The 17,841-nt window shown below is 41.1% G+C and overlaps 3 protein-coding genes across 5 annotated transcripts; 1 reads left to right on the top strand and 2 right to left on the bottom strand.

Moving 5' to 3' along the window:
* Window positions 1-272: 272 nt before the first annotated feature.
* On the top strand, window positions 273-6,169 carry mlx (MAX dimerization protein MLX). Its single transcript, XM_084570147.1, has 8 exons — window positions 273-437; window positions 1,429-1,465; window positions 1,577-1,666; window positions 2,351-2,460; window positions 2,554-2,656; window positions 3,130-3,229; window positions 3,685-3,886; window positions 4,014-6,169. The coding sequence occupies exons 1-8, from the start codon at window positions 399-401 to the stop codon at window positions 4,068-4,070; spliced, it is 738 nt and encodes a 245-aa protein (XP_084426273.1). The 5' UTR covers window positions 273-398; the 3' UTR covers window positions 4,071-6,169.
* Window positions 6,170-6,340: 171 nt separating this feature from the next.
* psmc3ip (PSMC3 interacting protein) lies at window positions 6,341-8,846 on the bottom strand. Its single transcript, XM_084570148.1, has 8 exons — window positions 8,649-8,846; window positions 8,067-8,167; window positions 7,883-7,972; window positions 7,373-7,484; window positions 7,089-7,234; window positions 6,945-6,998; window positions 6,732-6,791; window positions 6,341-6,645 (listed from the first exon to the last, which is right to left on the bottom strand). The coding sequence occupies exons 1-8, from the start codon at window positions 8,728-8,730 to the stop codon at window positions 6,589-6,591; spliced, it is 702 nt and encodes a 233-aa protein (XP_084426274.1). The 5' UTR covers window positions 8,731-8,846; the 3' UTR covers window positions 6,341-6,588.
* Window positions 8,847-9,212: 366 nt separating this feature from the next.
* retreg3 (reticulophagy regulator family member 3) lies at window positions 9,213-17,355 on the bottom strand. Of its 3 annotated transcripts, none has more exons than XM_084570143.1 (10): window positions 17,253-17,355; window positions 16,734-16,992; window positions 15,168-15,274; window positions 14,752-14,782; window positions 14,533-14,659; window positions 14,259-14,343; window positions 12,698-12,835; window positions 12,090-12,169; window positions 11,485-11,617; window positions 9,213-11,392 (listed from the first exon to the last, which is right to left on the bottom strand). In XM_084570143.1, exons 2-10 carry the CDS (start codon window positions 16,979-16,981, stop codon window positions 10,842-10,844), a joined length of 1,500 nt encoding a protein of 499 aa, XP_084426269.1. In that variant the 5' UTR covers window positions 16,982-16,992; window positions 17,253-17,355; the 3' UTR covers window positions 9,213-10,841. The 3 variants fall into 3 exon arrangements, with proteins under 3 accessions (XP_084426269.1, XP_084426271.1, XP_084426270.1); XM_084570145.1 differs by having other exon boundaries at window positions 16,734-17,010; window positions 17,253-17,316; XM_084570144.1 differs by having other exon boundaries at window positions 16,734-16,989; window positions 17,253-17,281.
* Window positions 17,356-17,841: the final 486 nt, after the last annotated feature.

Genomic DNA, 17,841 nt, shown 5'->3' with positions numbered 1-17,841 from the left:
GGGTATTGCGCTTTATTACAACGATAACGCAAGATTAAATTCCTGTTGAATCCAGGACGGATTTAAATAAGTACAGTGGACATGGGCACTCTAACAAAAATTACTGAATACTGAATTCACTAAATATAGCATTTTCCATCGGTTATTTGAGTAGCAAACAAAGCATAAATATATGTAGATTTGTTTAATTGAGGTAGTACGTTTGTAGTAGATGCTAGTAATTTGTCCAGTGCTAGAGGAATCATTAAAGGGTTCACTTCCATGGGCAGGATCCGTCGGAAATCTTTAGTACTGTTACATTTGTAAGGGTTCCGTTTTCCGTAACTTTTTGAAGAAGTAACCGAAATATACGTGAAGCCCTCGAAAGCAACACTTATATTAGTGTTTTGCATTCCAAAATGACGGACCCGACAACGTCTCCGGAGGACCACTGGAAAGTAAGTATCTGTCATTTACCAAGCTCGACTTTTTGTTTAATTAATTCCTACTTTTGGTGTGTGGCAGAATGATAGGTGACATGCACTGTGTTGTGTAAAAGTGTGGCTAACTTTATGAGGCAACGGGGCTTTGTTAGCCCCGCAGCTAGCTAACGTTAGCTTGCTGACGTTAGCTAGCTAGCTAGCTAGCTAGTTAAGTAAACAAAGCGTCCTGAACGCGTAAATTGTGTTCCACATTTGGCACTGATGTGTAAAGTAGATCTTCACTCACACAACATATAACTTTAGTAACTGTACTTTTTATCTTTTCATCTTGAAAAGCTCATTTGAAAGAAAGGGGCAGATTTATTGAAGAGTGCAGATTAAGGAAATGTTTCATTTGCTATCAGAAAATGACAGGGCACACATACCCTACTGGGCATGTGTCTCTCTCTCTTGGCTATGGTCATGTAAATTAACACCTCAGTTAAAATCATAGTTACCAACCGTTGTTATGTCACAGACCCTTTTAAATAAAGTTGATGATCTTTTAGTTTTTCCTTTTAGTGGTCAAGTGTAAGGTTTTGCCCTGGGTCCTGGTTTTATAATGGTTCCAGTGACACCTTTTCTCCAGTAGTTATTGCACTGTGACACTGTAACCATGAAGCAGGCCTCGGTGTTGAAAGTTTTTTTTCTCCCGTTGGAATCATTAGAAAAACTGGGTCGAAGTTTGGGAATCACAAATTAAAGTAAGTACTGCATTGTGTTGTACTGCCCTAGATCACACCGACGGTAGACCTGTGAATGAGTTAGTTGCCACAGCTTTTACCCTCATGTATACTTAAATTGAGCAAACCAGGGCAATGCTCAGTGGGGGTTTAGACTAGCTGGCTGTTGGTCTTTTGTCAACATATTTAGGGCAGCACAGATTTCCCCCCAGTTATCCCAGCCTCACAGCCTTTATCTGTTTCTTTCTCTTTCTGTCGTCTTCTGTTTCGTGATGGCTCGGCAGACAGACGGCGCTTTCAGCGACAGTGGCTTTGACCCCAGTGAGTATTCAGGCACTTCCTAAGTTGTCTTTTTTCATTTATTAATCTTATCATATCATATAGGTGAAAGTAATTGTATGTTAGTTTATTGACTGCTTTCTTTCTTCCCAGGTTTTTTTGCTGAAACTGCCCGAAAGGGAACCGTTGTGTCCAGGGCTAACAGCATCGGGTCAACAAGTGCCTCTTCAGTACCAAATACAGGTATTGTGTTTGTAACAAACTCATTAAGTTTCAGTTCTGTCAACTATTTCAAAGTTGAGTTTCTGGAAAAGTCAGTCCTCTTTTGGATATCCCTTTCCATCCAAATAAAAGATGTGTATTCAAAAAAATGCAAGAATGCTTTTGCTTCCTGCTTCCTAAAAAGAAAAACCAGTCTTGCTAGTACAGTGGGACTTAGTGTGCTTGTTTTGATCTAGTGGAGCACTCTAATAGAAAATAACGATAAACTAAGAGAGCTTTAAAAACTAATGTAGGAGTGTGCACTTTATAGTCATGTTTAATTAGATTCACTGTCTGCTTGTGTTCCATTTTTTTTTAAATAGCTTTTGTTAAAATCCTGTCACCAGAGTTTGTTGAGGTGTTGTCTGTCCAATATTTTCTCATCCAGGCAGTTTTAAAGTGCATTGTCATTACTTGATTGAAGCGTCAGTTAACTTTTCCACTTGGATTAAAAAACTAGTCCAGTGTCCTCTGTGTTTTTTCAACAGAGAAAGTCAACGCAGGAAGAAATCTGATGAATTAGAATTGGTGTCAGGCCGGCTAGCAAAATTAGATTCATTTTTATTATGCTGAGGACAAACAAAATGGTTTCTTGTGCATTTTGTCAGTGAGGCAGTAGATACTGTGCAGCATCTGCAATGTGAGTCTCAATGTGTTTCCCAATAGATGATGAAGACAGCGACTACAGGCATGAGACTTCATATAAGGACTCCTATAAGGATCGACGGAGACAAGCGCACACGCAAGCGGAGCAAAAGCGTAGAGATGCTATCAAGGTATGAATGCAGTGAGAAGCATAGGTCTGAATAATCTCAGATCAGCCATCCGCAGGTGTTTAAGGTGTCTTTTATTTGCTTTTGTTACGATAGAAAGGATATGATGACCTTCAGTCAATTGTACCAACCTGCCAGCAGCAGTCTGAGTTTGCAGTCGGAGCACAGAAGATCAGCAAAGCTACGATACTGCAAAAAAGTAAGACCTAGTCAACAAAACCTTTGTAAACACTTGAAATTTTGTCTGCTGACAGTGGTCACCCTACATATCACGTAGAACTTTAAGAGTGCACATTTCCAGATTTATTTAGGGATCATTTCCTTTGTCAAATCACCCCGTGCCAGAGCTGTTGAATGTACACTCACTTGCCAGTTCATAGGTTAATGGATGCTTTTTATGATGTTCCTTCACTAAGGAGCGTTGTTAGTCATCCCCCCTCAGACACATAATTAGGACACCTCTATAGTGTTTCATGCTCACATTATTAAACAAGAAAAATATACTGGAAAAAATATCCTGCAGATAAAGTATGTCTACATCTGCTGTTTTTTTTAAAAGGAGAAAAAGAGGAAGTAAGTGGTGGAGGGACAACACCCATAAGATGATATTTCTTTTTCGCAATGTACTTCTGTCTGAAGAGATTTCTGATAGATGCTTTTCTTTATTTTTAGCAATCGACTACATCCATTTTCTTCATAAAGAAAAGAAGAAGCAAGAGGAGGAAGTTTCCGTCTTAAGGAAAGAAGTGATGGCCCTTAAGATCATGAAAACGTGAGATAGTTTCTCAGTCAAGCTCCATAATGTACTTCACACGCCATCTTTTTTTTTTTTTCTTTTTTTTTGTGAACTGAAACTCCCTGAGTCCTTGTAAAATTGTCTGCCTTGTTTGCATTTCAAAGACATGAGTGTTCTACAATCCACTCAGATGAAAAGATGTTTTTTAAAAAGAAATGCTGATCGTGGAAAATGAGAGAAAACTGAAAACTGTTGAGTTAAAAAGGCTTTGATGGTAACCCTGACACGAGGAAACCTGGTGAAGGCAACAGAGTTAAATTGTTAGGAATTATCAGTGCTGTGATTTTGTTCTGGGTTTTTAATGTGGCAGTGCAAGCCCCTCCATGAAGGGTGTCAGAAAAACGTCTGTGATTCTTCATGAAAGAGCTGTGGCATGCCATGATTCATGGTCGTTTCTAATGCCACTAAATGGAGTCCGTTCTTCTTTTTAGGAATTATGAGCACATAGTGAAGGCCCACCAGAACAACCCACAGCAGGGAGAGGATCAGGTGTCTGACCAGGTCAAGTTCAACATCTTTCAGAGCATTATGGACTCCCTGTTCCAGTCTTTCAGCAACTCCGTCTCAGTGAGCAGCTTCCAAGAACTGTCTGCCTGTGTTTTCAGCTGGATTGAGGAGCACTGCAAACCACAGGTACTGTATATATGTGAATATTTGTGATGGACTGTGGATAACTGATTGGACATAATGACAACTGCAAGCGTTGCTTTGTTGGTGATGAGATAATTAGAATTTGTGTGCATCTTCTGTTCTTTCCTAGACGCTGCGGGAATTTGTCGTTGGAGTGCTCCGGCAGCTCAACGGTCAGCTTTATTGATCGAGGGGAGAACTTCTGGTTCGCTCTCAGAAACAGACTTTGTGCTCGCTCTGGCCTCTCAGGGTGGAGTAAAAACTTCTGTCAGCCTCGGGCCACGCCACAGTATTTACACTCACTTCAGCTCCTCAGTGACTCCCAGGCTACGAATGGATTACCTCATCACACTCTGAAAAGCTGCGTTGGAATGAGCGGTTATGTATTTAAGAAATGATCACTTGCTGAGCTCTTTCTGATTGTGTACATTGATCGTTCTCAAGTGTACAGACACAGATGGCTGAATGTTTTTCAGCTACATTTGACTGTTTTTTTTTTTTACTCTTATTCTGCGTGGAAATGCAGGGAAAAACTGCAGAAGTGAATGAATAGAGGTTTAATTAAAACGAGGAAATGTAGTGTGCCTTCAGTTGCTGTCACTGTCTGCAGTAACAAGAGTTACCCCTTTTGAAATCAATCACATCTATAACTAGGGAACGTCTCATAAGGAAGACTGTTCTCACTGTTCTTCTGATGCCTGTATGTCTAACTAATAGACATACGGAGAAAGGCTACAGAAAAGAATTCACGAGTCCCCACCACCCCTTCCCTTCCATCGCTTTGTAGCTTAATGTTGATCCAAAGAACTCCACAAGCACAAGCATTGATTGACTCCTTAACAGTTTCTTTACTATTACATGTCTCCTGACTGTGCTATCAGGACAATCAGAAAAAAAAGTTAAAAAATCCACACAGGGAAAGCACAGCCATCATATTGGTCAGCAGTCTTACATAGCCGTGATGACAGGAGGGAGATCAGACTTGTATCTCCTCACATCCATCAGTCCCTGTTGCCTGGACTCAGCTGTTTTTCCCTCGCTTCTCTCTGAGCCCTCTGCATTCTCGCCTCCTGATTTCTGCAGGGATGTGTGCCGCTGTTGTTTTGGCTGTGGTTCCCGGTGCTGGCCAGCTTCAGCTTGATCAGCCGGTCCCTGGTGTAAACAGTGTGAGTTTGGAGCCGCTGGGCAATGGTTGCGTTGTTGAATAAAAGAGGTAATGGCATGACAAAAAAAGGAGCCAAAATCTCTCGACCGGAATGTTCAGAGATTGCACGGCTCAAAAAACTCAACAGCAATCGTCCAAGTAAGTGTGACAGAAACGAAAGTAATAAGTCAGAAAACGAGCAGGAGCTTCAAACACAGGTAGCCTAATGAGATTTGACTGAAACAAACTGTTCTGTCTTTAGTCTGAGAAAAATGAGGCTGACATAAACACGGCTGTGAAACCTAATGCGCGACAGGCGGGTTAGAAGGGAGATCTTTGTGTACATACATATTAAAGGGCGCTGTGGCCGCACAATGTGAAGCCATTCTGCTGAAATACACGATGTCCTACATGTTTATTTGGGAGATGGTGATAAATGCAAAGTGAGTGATTTTAAGGAACCTTTCAGATTGCTGTTGTTTTTCCATCAAGTGATTTCGAGTCACATGATAAATGCTGTTTGTTGGCGTTTCCTGTTGCAGCTCATTCCACACTGTGTCACCACCACTTGCTTTATATAAGCCTTCAGTCCGGACTGCACCAGTTTACAGGGTCCTGGTGAGAACCGTGGAGAGTTTACAGCTCCACTGTACCCAGTGAAAATGTGATTTCAGAACAGATGATGAAGCTCATATTAATGATGGCTTTCACCGTTTTGTTTTCATAGAATCGCTTCTCTGCTTTGGCTTTAATCACAGAAATATTGTTGCTGTTTTCTTTATAATTCATGTGTAAAAGCTATGTACACTAAGTGGCTACTTTATCAGTTTATCCAATCCAACACAGCTGAGCCCTGCATTGTGCTTTTCAAAGCTAATGTTTTAAACTGGGTTGCATTATGTTGATGTTTTTAATGTCCTCCAAGCAGAATACATTAAAAAGTGTCATCTTTGTAAAGGTGGCATGTCCAGCTGAACAGGGAGGGTTTCTGATTGTATTTGGTTTAACAGCTATACCTAATAAAGTGCATACTGAATGTATATCACCTTTTCAAGAGTGATGTCAGCTTATATAAGGAAAGGTATTTTCTGTTTTATGTTAAGTTAAATTTACTCGAAATATGTGGAAATAAAGTGTGCAAGACAACAGCAGAAGTGGACAAAGCTGGTCTCATTGTGTGCAGCTCAGGAGCTTGGAAAACCTCTTTAAGAAAAATAAGCCTTTGCGTAGTTGTGAACATTTAATAACTTAAGGAAAGAAACAAGTACAAAGCAGGATGAAAAATAAAGTAAATCCACTGTAATAACTGAAGCCACACGAAAACCATCCATGCTGACCTGAACGTGCACGAGAACAACACAGAATGCAGATTTCTAGCTGAATTAATTATTAGCTGACATTTCCATTGTAAGGTCAGAATTGGATTAACTGCTTCTGTAAAACATATTAGTTCCAGATATTATTTTTTTCTCCAACATTCAATAAAATGTGTTCAAAAAGAAAGGTCATAAATAATGTACATGTAGCATGGGGTTCAGGCATTTCCTTAACGGCTTCTTGTTCAAGTGCTTGGGACGACCACCTTACAGTCCTCATCAGTCTCCACTCCAACTTCATCCTGTACAGGAGCATAGAGTTTATAGATGGACCGTAGCAGGAATTGCAGGTTTTGAAAAGTGGCTTTGATTAGTTTCTTCCACTCACCAGGAACTCCTTCTTGCTCTTTGGATACCCTTCCAGAATTGCGTTCATCATGTCTGAAGCCTGACGCACGTAAAGAGATGAATCACAACAGCATGGTCATGTGTGTGTATAAAGCTCCTGACTGCCTTCCCATGCTAATGCACCCTGCTAATATACCAAATACAAAACATTTGCTACAATTTCACAATATTTAAATGTTAAAGTATATATTACCAATCTCTTCCTTTTTTTCCACTCTTTGACGTAAACATCTCGCTCTTTATAAACCTGTGAATTAACAATATAAAACATAACTTCCTGTACAGGAAATTGTAAACACTATTAAATTTTGCACCAACGGGAAAAACACAAATGCACCTTCTCTTTCTCTTCTGGTGTGACGTGGTTTGTGGCCGACTTAATCTTCTCCAGGCGCGTCCTGTACCCTGAACACTCCGCTTTTAACTCTTGGATCTCCGATGTCATTTCCTCCGTCGTGAGGGAGCTGTTCAGCTCCTTCAGCTCTGTTATCGCACATAAAAACAAGTGCATCGGAGAGCGTGTTTATTTCTGTATCCCATGGCAACATCCCGAGGCCTCAAAGTGCGTATGCTGTGAGGTGACAAAGAAAATCAAGTTGCTGAGTCAGCTGTGTACTCCACCTGATTCCAGCTGTCTGCAGCTCTGGGTGAGGGCCTGCACCTCTGCACTGAGCTCTGAGATCTGGCTGTCCATGGCCTTCAGGTCTGCATCGTTCACATCTTTGAACTGGGCCTGAGGGACAGATTCCCAGCAGTGGTCATTTTCAGTATGTGCATATGCACCGATCAGACATAACATTATGACCACCTTCCTAATATTGTGTAGGTCTCCCTCGTGCCTCTAAAAAATCTGTGACTCATTAAGGAATGGACATGGGCCTTCTGGGGGGCTCTGGGTTGAGGGGAGGGGCCTCTGTGGATCATCCCACAGATACTTGATCAGTTTGGGATCTAGTGAATTTGGAGGCCAGGTCAACACCTTATGCTGTTTTTTAAGTTGTTCCTAAAGCACCCCCCTGCTGGGGATGACTGCTGCCATCAAGAGGTCAGTGTTACTTATTTCTTCTGACAGTGGTTTTAATGTTGTGGTTGATCGGTGTGTTTCACAGCAATGCAGATCCATCCACTAACCTGATCAGCAAAATAGATCTTTTGCTTTCCATATATTTTCTCCTTTATCTTTCCTTCCAGAGCCAGCAGCTCCACAGCTTTGACCACTGCCTGGTGGAACAAGTATGCAATCACTAAGTGCAGGCTGTACACACGCAACACAAGCATCGTATTGGTGTAAGTCTGTCATTTTGATTCATCTCACCGTTTTGCCCAAGCCATGCTGCTTCTGTAAATTACAGAAGACATCCTGAGCGCTGTAGGGACGGTTCTTCTCATTCAGGTAGGCGAGGATGACCGACGCCCCTGCAAATGACAGCACCAGAATCTGTACTTTTATTTACAATTTAAAACGACGTTAAACTTAATTACAGCTGAAACACAACCAGATATCACAATTAGACGGTTATGCTTTTAATAATATGTCATAATGTCCTGTCATCTTAGCTGCCCTGTTACTTAACTCGGTGTGTGAGTTAGCCTGTTTTCTCTTTACCAAGACTATTTTCCTTTCCTAAACAACAGTTGTATAATATAACATTACCTAGGTGTCGCGCTTAAGATTTAACTATTTAAAAGAGAAAGTGTCATTTTGGAAAAGTGGACGCATTTCAGTCGGCTCACATAAAAACACCGACGTCAGCTCGGCTAACGTTAGCTAATATAGCATTTTAGCTCAACTTTCTCACATCTAACGGGCGTCGTTCGCTCGATGCGGATATCGGACAGTCCATACAGCTTTCTACTGCCAGAAACATCACGACATAAAAGGTAATTGTAGATTTACCGTTGTCCTTTTTACTCATCTCTAAATAGTCCGCTTTCACGTTAAACTTTCCAGATCGAGTTTCGCGCAAAATGTGCGTCATGAAAAAGATCGCTTATACGTTAAGATGCATCACACCTGTAGAAATCCCCCTTCTGCCCTCGCGTCGGTCTGAACTCTACATTTTTATTTTACCTTAGAGACATGTAATGGCCATTGATAATGACTACACGCTGTCATTGCCTTTCAAACTGCCAGTGTCTCTCAAACTTTGTTTGTATGTATTGCCCTGTTCTACCTTTATGTGGTTAGATGTATTCCGGAAAAAGAGCAGAGTGAGCGCTCATACTTTCGCTAGTCTCAGAGCCGATCGGTTCAGGATCTATCGGTGTACGTGTACCGATCAGCCACAACATTATGAACACTGACAGGAGATTTAAATAACATCGACCATCTTGTGACAATGCAATGTTCTGCTGGGAAACTTTTGCCAATTGTCCAGTTGAGCCTTCACTGCGAAGTCTTTCTTTCTTTCCTTTACAGTTCAATTAATGCCATTTCAAATGAAATGATACCATGGACAGATTTAATTGCAAACATTTTATTCAATATGATTGCACATCAAACCATATCAAAACCAGTTACAGAGAAGAAAATACACTACTATGCACATTACATTGTCAAACAGACTACAAATCAGTCATACTGAGAAGTGAATCTTCATGGAGAAGCCTGGAGTAACATACTTTATTTTCTACTTTATCCTCAAAATCTCAGCAATTTTCTGTCAGTACACAGTTTTCCTACTTGAACTCCATGAACGTGGATCCAGCAGTGGCCACTTTTCTGCTAAAAATCTCGCAGCTATGATTTTCTTCTCAAAATAACACAATGAAAGAGAGCAATGTGTTTTCATTCTATTAAAAACCCAGCATTTTTATACAGCTTGATGTTAGCATTTGAACAAATCTGCAGTTCATTCTTACATACTGATACTGTTCGTCCACGTAGAGGAAAACGGGTTGACCAGCAAAGAGGCTACTTTAAACCTTTTATACTAACACTTTAAAAAAAAATATATGGGTAACTTTCAATCAAATGTTGATGTAAACATGTTCCCCCACTAATAGTAAAAGAGCTTGACTTTTCTGTTAAAATGTTCAGCTTGACTGTCAACTACATAAAATACAAGAAGGCTAAAATAAAAAACTAATTTGTTTAAATATTAGTTTTGAAAAGGAACACACACAAAGCTGAGGGCTCATTTATGGTACTGAACATGGACACATTATGTTATTTAGTTGTTCTAAAGGGCAAGACCATGAAAAATATCCTGAACTTATTCACATGCGAAAAAGAAGAGTTCCTCTATACGCTGAACACCAAACATAGCTCTGGGTTAGATAAGACTGTAATGTGACAAAGAAAATCTCACAATAACTTATAAAGATGGCTTCATGTGTTAGTCAGCAGAGAGGGAAAACATAAAGAAAACCACACAGAGTGAAACTTAATCCAGAGATTATTCATCTTCATCACAGAAGAGAATCTCATACAACTTTCTGACAAGTGTTTAAATAATATAAGTAAGTCTCTGTAAACCTCCGACATCAAATAAATCATCCTCCAACAGATCATGACAGCTTGTTAAGGACAGCGGAGCATGAATACCAACATTAAGTTAAGTTGCTGTTTCATGAAGGGTTGCTATATCTAACATTTGCAATGACTCAATGAACTTGAACAGAAAATGTTGTTCTGCAATGTGATTACAAACAAACATGGCTCAGCTCGACCAACAGGAATGTCACATTTGGTCCCATGTTAAGTAGCCCTCTATGTCTAGACCTCTATGTAGAAAATATTTTATGGGCACTGTTTTTCAGTTTAAGTCACCAACAAGCACCCTTGTAACTTGCGGTTGAGTGAAGTAACAAGATGGCATCTAGGCCCAACAATGCTGGTTCATTTAATGTGTTTTATTTTTGTTGCTGTATTTCCTATTGCTCAGCCTACAAAATAAAGGTTTTCTGGATGATCAGGGTTTCAAAGTACAGAGAAAAATACTTCACAGTGATAAACTGATGCCAATCACAAAGCTGCTGGAACCTAAAATCATCTCTCACACACATTCATAGCTCATTAACATGTACTCTGCGCATCAAGCTTGCGCACATGGAAACACACTCTCACCAGCACACACACAAACACTCCTCACTGTGGTTTACCAAGCAAGCTAGACAAGAAGTTAGACCCCTGGCCCTCCCCTCGTCTACTCCCCCCTCCTCCTCCTCCGAGGGGATCCATCTGGTTCAGTTCAGACTGATCCAGCATTTCAAAGTCCTCTCCATCCAAGTCTGTGTCCAGCTCTGAACTGGACTGCTTGCGATAGCTTCGGTGGGCCCCAGCCCTGGGAGGGCCGTCTCTGCGCTGTGTAACATGAGGGCGAGGTTGCAGGGCCCCAGCCAGCGCTGCCTGAATCATATTGCTGGCAATGACTCCAGCCAAGTCTCCAGTGAAATCAGAGGCTGATGGCAGGCCACTGAGAGAAAGTTCTGCATCCAGGTCCTCCTGGTCTGAGTCCAGATGAGCATCCACATCCAGAACTGAAGCCCGGTGACTGGCAAGCCCAGATAGACACAGACTAGGTAGCCCAATGCTTGTGTCATCGTCATCATCCATCAGAGTGGCATCAGGGTTTATAGAGGGGAAGTCTGGCAGGTCCTGGGCAAAGGATTCCTCAGCGTCGCTGTGTCTGTCAAAATCTGACCATATCACACACACACAGGGACAGATTAAGAAACAGGATGAAACAATTAAAAAAAGAAAAGAAAATGAGTAGGGCCCACAAACTCACCTTCAGATCCCTCTGTCAGTGGAGTTTGGCCTCGTGATAGGTTAAAGGTTCCATTATCAGTGTAGGACACCTCGGCATCAGAGTGCTCAGAATCAGTCAGTGCAAGTTCTTTTGCAACTACAGCATCATCAAACTGAGAGAGATAAAACATTTAGAGGTTTATTATTTGTTGTCCACCTCGATACATTTTTATCTCCTGCTATAAAGCGAAACATTTTGACAGTTTAGTTGTTTTTTTTCTTTGTCTGCAGGCTTCACCATAAACATGAAAGCATATTTAGTTTCTGACCTCAACAGGAAGTGGCTCTGACAAGCTACACTAACCATCTATGAACTACTTTCATTTTATTGCTCACAACTTTCTCACTGACATTGGACTTAAACATCTACGAGCCACACCGTATGGCACAGACTCAACAGAGGAGCGGTGTAATTTGTCTTGGCATTTTACCCAGACTTGTGTCAACATGCCTCCATGCATCTTGTACACTGAACAAATGCTCAAGTAAGGGAAGTACGCTCTGGGTTTATGACACATTGGTATATTTTCAGAAACACGGACTACTTAGTTACAGTGCTGACAGGGATAAGTTAAATGTACTTACTGTTGGGCAGAAAGCAGCCAACTCTTCCTCACTGTCACTGGCTTCACCTGAAGCAGCACCACGAATAGGCCTTCGCAAGACTGCAGAGTAAAAATTACAAACAACAACAATTGCTACCACAAATTCATGTTGATCAGTTGACCTGTATACTTTGCACACTGGTCTTAAAAGGAAGCATTGCAATATGAATGCTAAAACTATCTGTAATATGGCCCAAAAAAAATTACATCAAAATTATAATAAAAACAATTATAAACTATTTCATGCTGAAAATGGGAATTATTCTTAGGGAAACTTTTGACAGTCATACTTAAGAATAGACAATTAAAGCTTAATCATTTATTAACTGAATGTAATGTGTGGTTTAGTGCCACCGGAGGGCACTACAGCAGTATCCAATATGTGAACACAACTTCCTACAGTGTATGACATCAGTCATTTCAGCCAAATATGATGAGATGCTGCGTAAACATGTGCAACCTGAACATGCCATGTCTGTAAAGTGAAAACTAATATTTAAATAAATGTTTAGTCTCAGAACAGGAACATGCCGAGACATTTATTTATCTCAATTGACTGGACAGCTCCCAGTGTGATATACAACTTACACTGATTATCAATGGGCTTTGACATCATGTATCCACTAACGCTGAAGTCTAGCCGCTGCAGGACCGGGTCCAGCTTCACGTACACATGCTGGAAAACTCTGTGATAGGCTGCCAGAGGGGCCAGGAGAGTAGCTAATACTAGAAGACAGAAGAGAAGAAGAATACTAGTCATTATGAAGAAAGAATCAATTCTGCTGGGAGGTGTGGTACATGCAGTGTTTGGAATAACGCCGTTTAAAAGAACGGCGTTAGGTAACGACGCCATTTTTTCAGTAACGGGGTAATCTAACTAATTACTTTTCCCGTCGTTACAACGCCGTTAACGTTACTGGACGTTAAATGCGGTGCGTTACTATGTATTGATTGAATAAACTGTGTAATCCGAACGCACCCCTGGCTCACTGCTACTGAGGAGGTGGGTTAATAACGAGGTAAGCGATTATGATTGGCTAAGGCAGAGTCTGTTTCATGGTAGCCAATCAGAGCCAGTGGTTTTACACACATGACAGCACACGCGCCACACACACACACACACACACACACACACACACACAACAGCTAAACAGAGATTCGAGGAAGCAGCAGAGATGGCGAGTCAGGAGCAATCCGATGAAAAGTTGGCATTTTCAAGGTGGAGATATAAGCACTACTTCAATAAATAAAAAAATTCATTGTGGTCAAAGGGAGGAACGTGCATGTAAGCAACTCTAATTTAATGAATGAATCTCACAACGACACGCGTCTACAAAGCTAGTGGCCAAAAACACCGATACCTCCACCACAGATGACAGCTCGCCTCTAAACCCTACCGAAATATATAAATTTAATATAAATATAATTATAAAATATATATATAAATATCGAAAGTTATGTACAAACACCTGTCTGTTCTAGTCAATTCAACTGACTTGTGAAAACTGCTCAAAAAAATCCAAATTCTTTGACATATAGCAACTTTTTTTTTTTAACAGTAACGCAAATAGTTACTTTCCCTGGTAACGAGTTACTTTTATTATAGAGTAATTCAGTTACTAACTCAGTTACTTTTTGGAACAAGTAGTGAGTAACTATAACTAATTACTTTTTTAAAGTAACGTTCCCAACACTGGGTACATGTGATAGAAAAATGTGTTTGTGTTATGTTTAGATTCTGAAATGTTAGTCTTCTAACTGCAGACTCACACCCACAAGTCTGAAGCAGAGATACAAACTAAAGCAGTGGGAGCAGCAGGGAGTGTACAAGTTGTGATTCAGACATCAAAGCAGAAGGCCTGGACAGGTTTTCCCTACCTCACTCTGCCATCTACACTATTGGAAGGCTATGAGATTAGCCCAGTGTGAGGCTGACCTTCTTAGCTTTTTGCCTTGCTCCCTTCCCTTCTTCACTCAGTCTTGTATCCCTTGTCCACGCTTTAATCACCACACAGACCTGCCACCTGGGCCCCACAGATCTGGTTTCACCACCCATGCATTTTTAACCTGACTAGTCAGGCTGAGTTTCATTGGTCTTGTTAAGGGGCGGGGATTTGTAGTTAGGACTGGTTAAACTGCTAGGACTCACAAGCAGAGTAGGAGAGGACCAATCCAGGTATGTAGCGTCCAATCACAGCAAAACAGGTGAACACTCCACAGGTCAGGATGCAGAACTGTTATGAGCAGAACGAAACAAGGCTTACCATTAAATCTGGACTAAATATTCATATGCAAGTTACTGTAGAAATGGACAATAGTTAATCAGCATACGGACATTAAATACAGGTCAGTGTTTATATGTAGTGTGATACAAAATCAGATTTTCCATATATAGTTCTTTAAATATTGTGTGTGTTCCTTACTTTGCCAGGGTTTTGTCGTTTGTACTGGACCATACTGGATGTGAGAACTGCTCCGCTGACCCAGGCCTCAGCAATGTGATGACACAGTTCAGGCACGCTGAGAATGCCAGGCTGCACCAGACCCCAGCTAGACAAGTACACAGTGTCACCTTATTATTATTATTATTATGCCATTAACACTGTCAAAACACTGGCTGATTATAATCAATGGTAACAAACCTCTCATTTTCCGATTCATCCAGTTTTCTGACTGTGGAAAGAAATGACATCCATCACTTTAGGAGATATTAAATATCCCTATGTGCATAAGCAGTATGTCTAATATATATGGAGTGTACAATATTTAAAAACCCAGACTGTGGTGAACATGCAATGCACATATTATCCTGACTCCACTCATAACAGAATCATCTGTACTATGTATGCTCATTATGTAAAACAAGGTCAAAAACAAGGAAGATTAGCTGTTCCATTAGCTGTAATACAAATCACTGGCAAAGTCCAGAGTACAGGACTACGGACTGACGACATATGTATTCTGGTAACATAGGTGCACTAGTTACAATCACAGAAAGTATAGTAACCACAAGAATTCCAAGGGACAGTGAAGGAACTATAGAGACAGGGTGTAGCACCTTTAATCTGCGGCCAGATTTTATTCCTCCAAGTATCAATGCACACAAGCAGAGCCAGGCCAGAAGCCAGTAGGAATAGCAGGCGCAGTGAGGTCAGGGCAAAGAACCTAGAGGGGAATAAACCAGACAAAAGCACATGAACAAACAGTACATCCCACACCCGTTTTCCCAGTAGTAAGCAATAAATGAGTTATATAATTGAAGAACTTGGTGCAGGATTCCTTAAACGGGAAACCCTTGAGCAATGATCTAGTCAGAAGGAAGAAATAGGTAATAATTCTAGCATCTAATGTGCATTACACACATCTGAATTTCCATATTAAATCAAAATGGGCAATTGATTTGGGTGTCATCCACTAACTTTCAGGTGTCTTCCACCTTCAAACACAACTTAATCTCAGGCCTCAACAATTTCAATTCAGAATTGCTGCTCCAGTTTCAGATCACAAGGCTTCAAAATGTGTTGACCACAGCAATTCTTCCAATCAGCAGTTAGAGATTAACCTAAAAAAATGCTGGCAGAATGAGGAATGGGGGATATTAGTGTTTGGGACAGTGGTACAATAGCAGTTACCATTAAAAGTACAAGGTTCAAATGTCTGTAACTAATTACATGTACAACAGGCAGTATATACGGTATAATCAATGCCACAGAAAACAACAAATTTACTGTGTGATGAATTTGAATTTCGTTATTTTGTACCCACCTTCCATCACTGTGTATTCTAAATGAATTGTGCTTTAAGCAGGAAAATCTGGACAAACTCCCTACTATCCCCACTATCAGAGAGGTTGGCTACATTTTTTCCTCATGTGATTTGCCATTAGCAGTCACTTTGTTACCGTGGCTTATGGCTGCATCTCTCTGGGCAGAAACGAGCCTGTACTGTTCAGTGTGTGCTGAAGCACAAGTTAAAAACAAGAGACAGGAGAAACGCCCTCAAAATGCCAAGTGGTCTAATCGAATAAAGTCTGAATGCCTGAGCTCCACAACCAGGCTGGCCAGCCAGGCTTTCCCTCCATGTCCCAGGTCAATGATTCATACTGTACAATATAGGTCACCTAGTTAAGTACAAAACTTGTCCCAGCTGCACTTTTCCAGCTATTGATAAGTTTGCTTGTTAGTGACACTTATTTATAGTAAATAAAGTCCACGCAATATTGACAAATGGTGACAACAAATGTATCTACACACTGATGATTCAACCATTATGAACTCCCGCTCACAAATGCATCAACAATAAAGTTGTTGAAGGTGGTAATCCATGGAAGCAAACTGTGACTAGATTAAGACAACACTTAGGTGCTAATGTAGAGTTGGTGGAGCCTGAAGAGTGTGTCTATAAATAGAACCACCACTTCACCATCTGCCTTGTCTTGAATTGACAGGTGGAACATTTTCATTGTGTAAAGCAGCTGCTGCGTGCAGTCACGCTGGTTTATTGCTTAAGGAGCAAACAGACTCACTATTGTCCCAGTGTAGGCTGCTGTAACAGTTGTCACACACGCACTATTCAGAACACGTTTCCATCATAATTTTATAAACTAACATTGGACAAAACTCACCAGAACACTGCGTTGACCACAGCGTAGAGTAGGACACACTGAAAGGGTCGTTCCCACACCAGGACAGACTGTAGGTAGGTCAGGACACGCTCATACGGCCCCAACCTGGACTGAAGAGCAGCTTTGACAGCCCGTACCTGACCGTCTCTCTCGCTGGTGCATGGACGACTTCGCAGGCAGACACTTGAGCCCTGCCTGGCAGAGCAATCCTCCATGGGTGCGTCTTCCATTCCTCCCGTGTGCGCCATCTTAGCGTCTGCTGTTGATAAAGTAAAGCCTGTAATATAAAGACTTAGGCTAAGTGGAAACAGGTAAACCGCTTGGTGAGAGGCACCACCGCGCCACGGAGCAGCTCCACTCACAACATCGGCTAACAGACCTGTGCTAACGGATTTCTAAGCTAAACAGCGAGTGACGCTAGTCTAATATCAACATCTAATAATGCACGTTTGACTATATTACAAGCAAGCCTGATAACAAAGCCACAATCAAAACGTTTTAGAGTAAGCTGTCACTTACTATTTTGCCATTTTTGCAGAGATGTAGCGCTTATCTTTACAAACTGACAATATGGCGCAGCCTGTTTTTCTGAGCCCTCACCAGTCCAATCGGAATCCGCACGAGGCCATGCGTCATGGTGCGTTTAGGTGCAATAGGAACAGTGTGGTCATTCGGGTCTACAGCACATGTAAAGCCCCGTTTTGGTTAAAGTATTTGTGAGCATCTCTCATTCTATTTCCCCATTTATTAATCACATTTGTTAATCAAACAATGCTGGGAAAACCTTTCCATCCCAGCATAATATTGGCGGTAATTAATGACCTATAAATGCAGCATAGTACCAGCTTTTACTGTCCCCTCTGCATACGTAGAAATGCCCTTCGTGCATTGTTGGTATATATGGTTTATTTAAAAATGGAAGTAGAGAGGATAGTCGAGAGATTTATTATTAATGCTTCAGCGCGCCCTGGCGATCATATGTTTCCTCCCAAAGACAGTTTTCATGGTCACTTCACAATGCCATAATGCCTACAATGCTCGCATATCAATTAAACTAATCAATTCAAAATGACAGTAGGACAGAGACCATTAGTTATAAGGAGGGGAT

This window comes from Chelon labrosus, assembly GCF_963514085.1.
Source record: "Chelon labrosus genome assembly, chromosome: 21".
Lineage (NCBI taxonomy): Eukaryota > Metazoa > Chordata > Actinopteri > Mugiliformes > Mugilidae > Chelon > Chelon labrosus.
This window is presented reverse-complemented; position numbering and strand designations above follow the sequence as displayed.

Excerpts from the sequence above, each read along its gene's own strand:
- mlx (XM_084570147.1), top strand. The coding sequence starts at position 399 with ATGACGGACCCGACAACGTCTCCGGAGGACCACTGGAAA. Across the intron at positions 1,667-2,350 it reads CTCTTCAGTACCAAATACAG|ATGATGAAGACAGCGACTAC; the intron begins GTATTGTGTTTG and ends GTTTCCCAATAG. Across the intron at positions 3,887-4,013 it reads AGGAGCACTGCAAACCACAG|ACGCTGCGGGAATTTGTCGT; the intron begins GTACTGTATATA and ends GTTCTTTCCTAG.
- psmc3ip (XM_084570148.1), bottom strand. The coding sequence starts at position 8,730 with ATGACGCACATTTTGCGCGAAACTCGATCTGGAAAGTTTAACGTGAAA. Across the intron at positions 7,235-7,372 it reads CTGCAGACAGCTGGAATCAG|AGCTGAAGGAGCTGAACAGC; the intron begins GTGGAGTACACA and ends GTGCGATAACAG. Across the intron at positions 6,999-7,088 it reads CACCAGAAGAGAAAGAGAAG|GTTTATAAAGAGCGAGATGT; the intron begins GTGCATTTGTGT and ends GTTAATTCACAG.
- retreg3 (XM_084570143.1), bottom strand. The coding sequence starts at position 16,981 with ATGGCGCACACGGGAGGAATGGAAGACGCACCCATGGAGGATTGCTCT. Across the intron at positions 14,344-14,532 it reads AACGACAAAACCCTGGCAAA|TTCTGCATCCTGACCTGTGG; the intron begins GTAAGGAACACA and ends TGCTCATAACAG. Across the intron at positions 11,393-11,484 it reads ACTGACAGAGGGATCTGAAG|ATTTTGACAGACACAGCGAC; the intron begins GTGAGTTTGTGG and ends TGATATGGTCAG.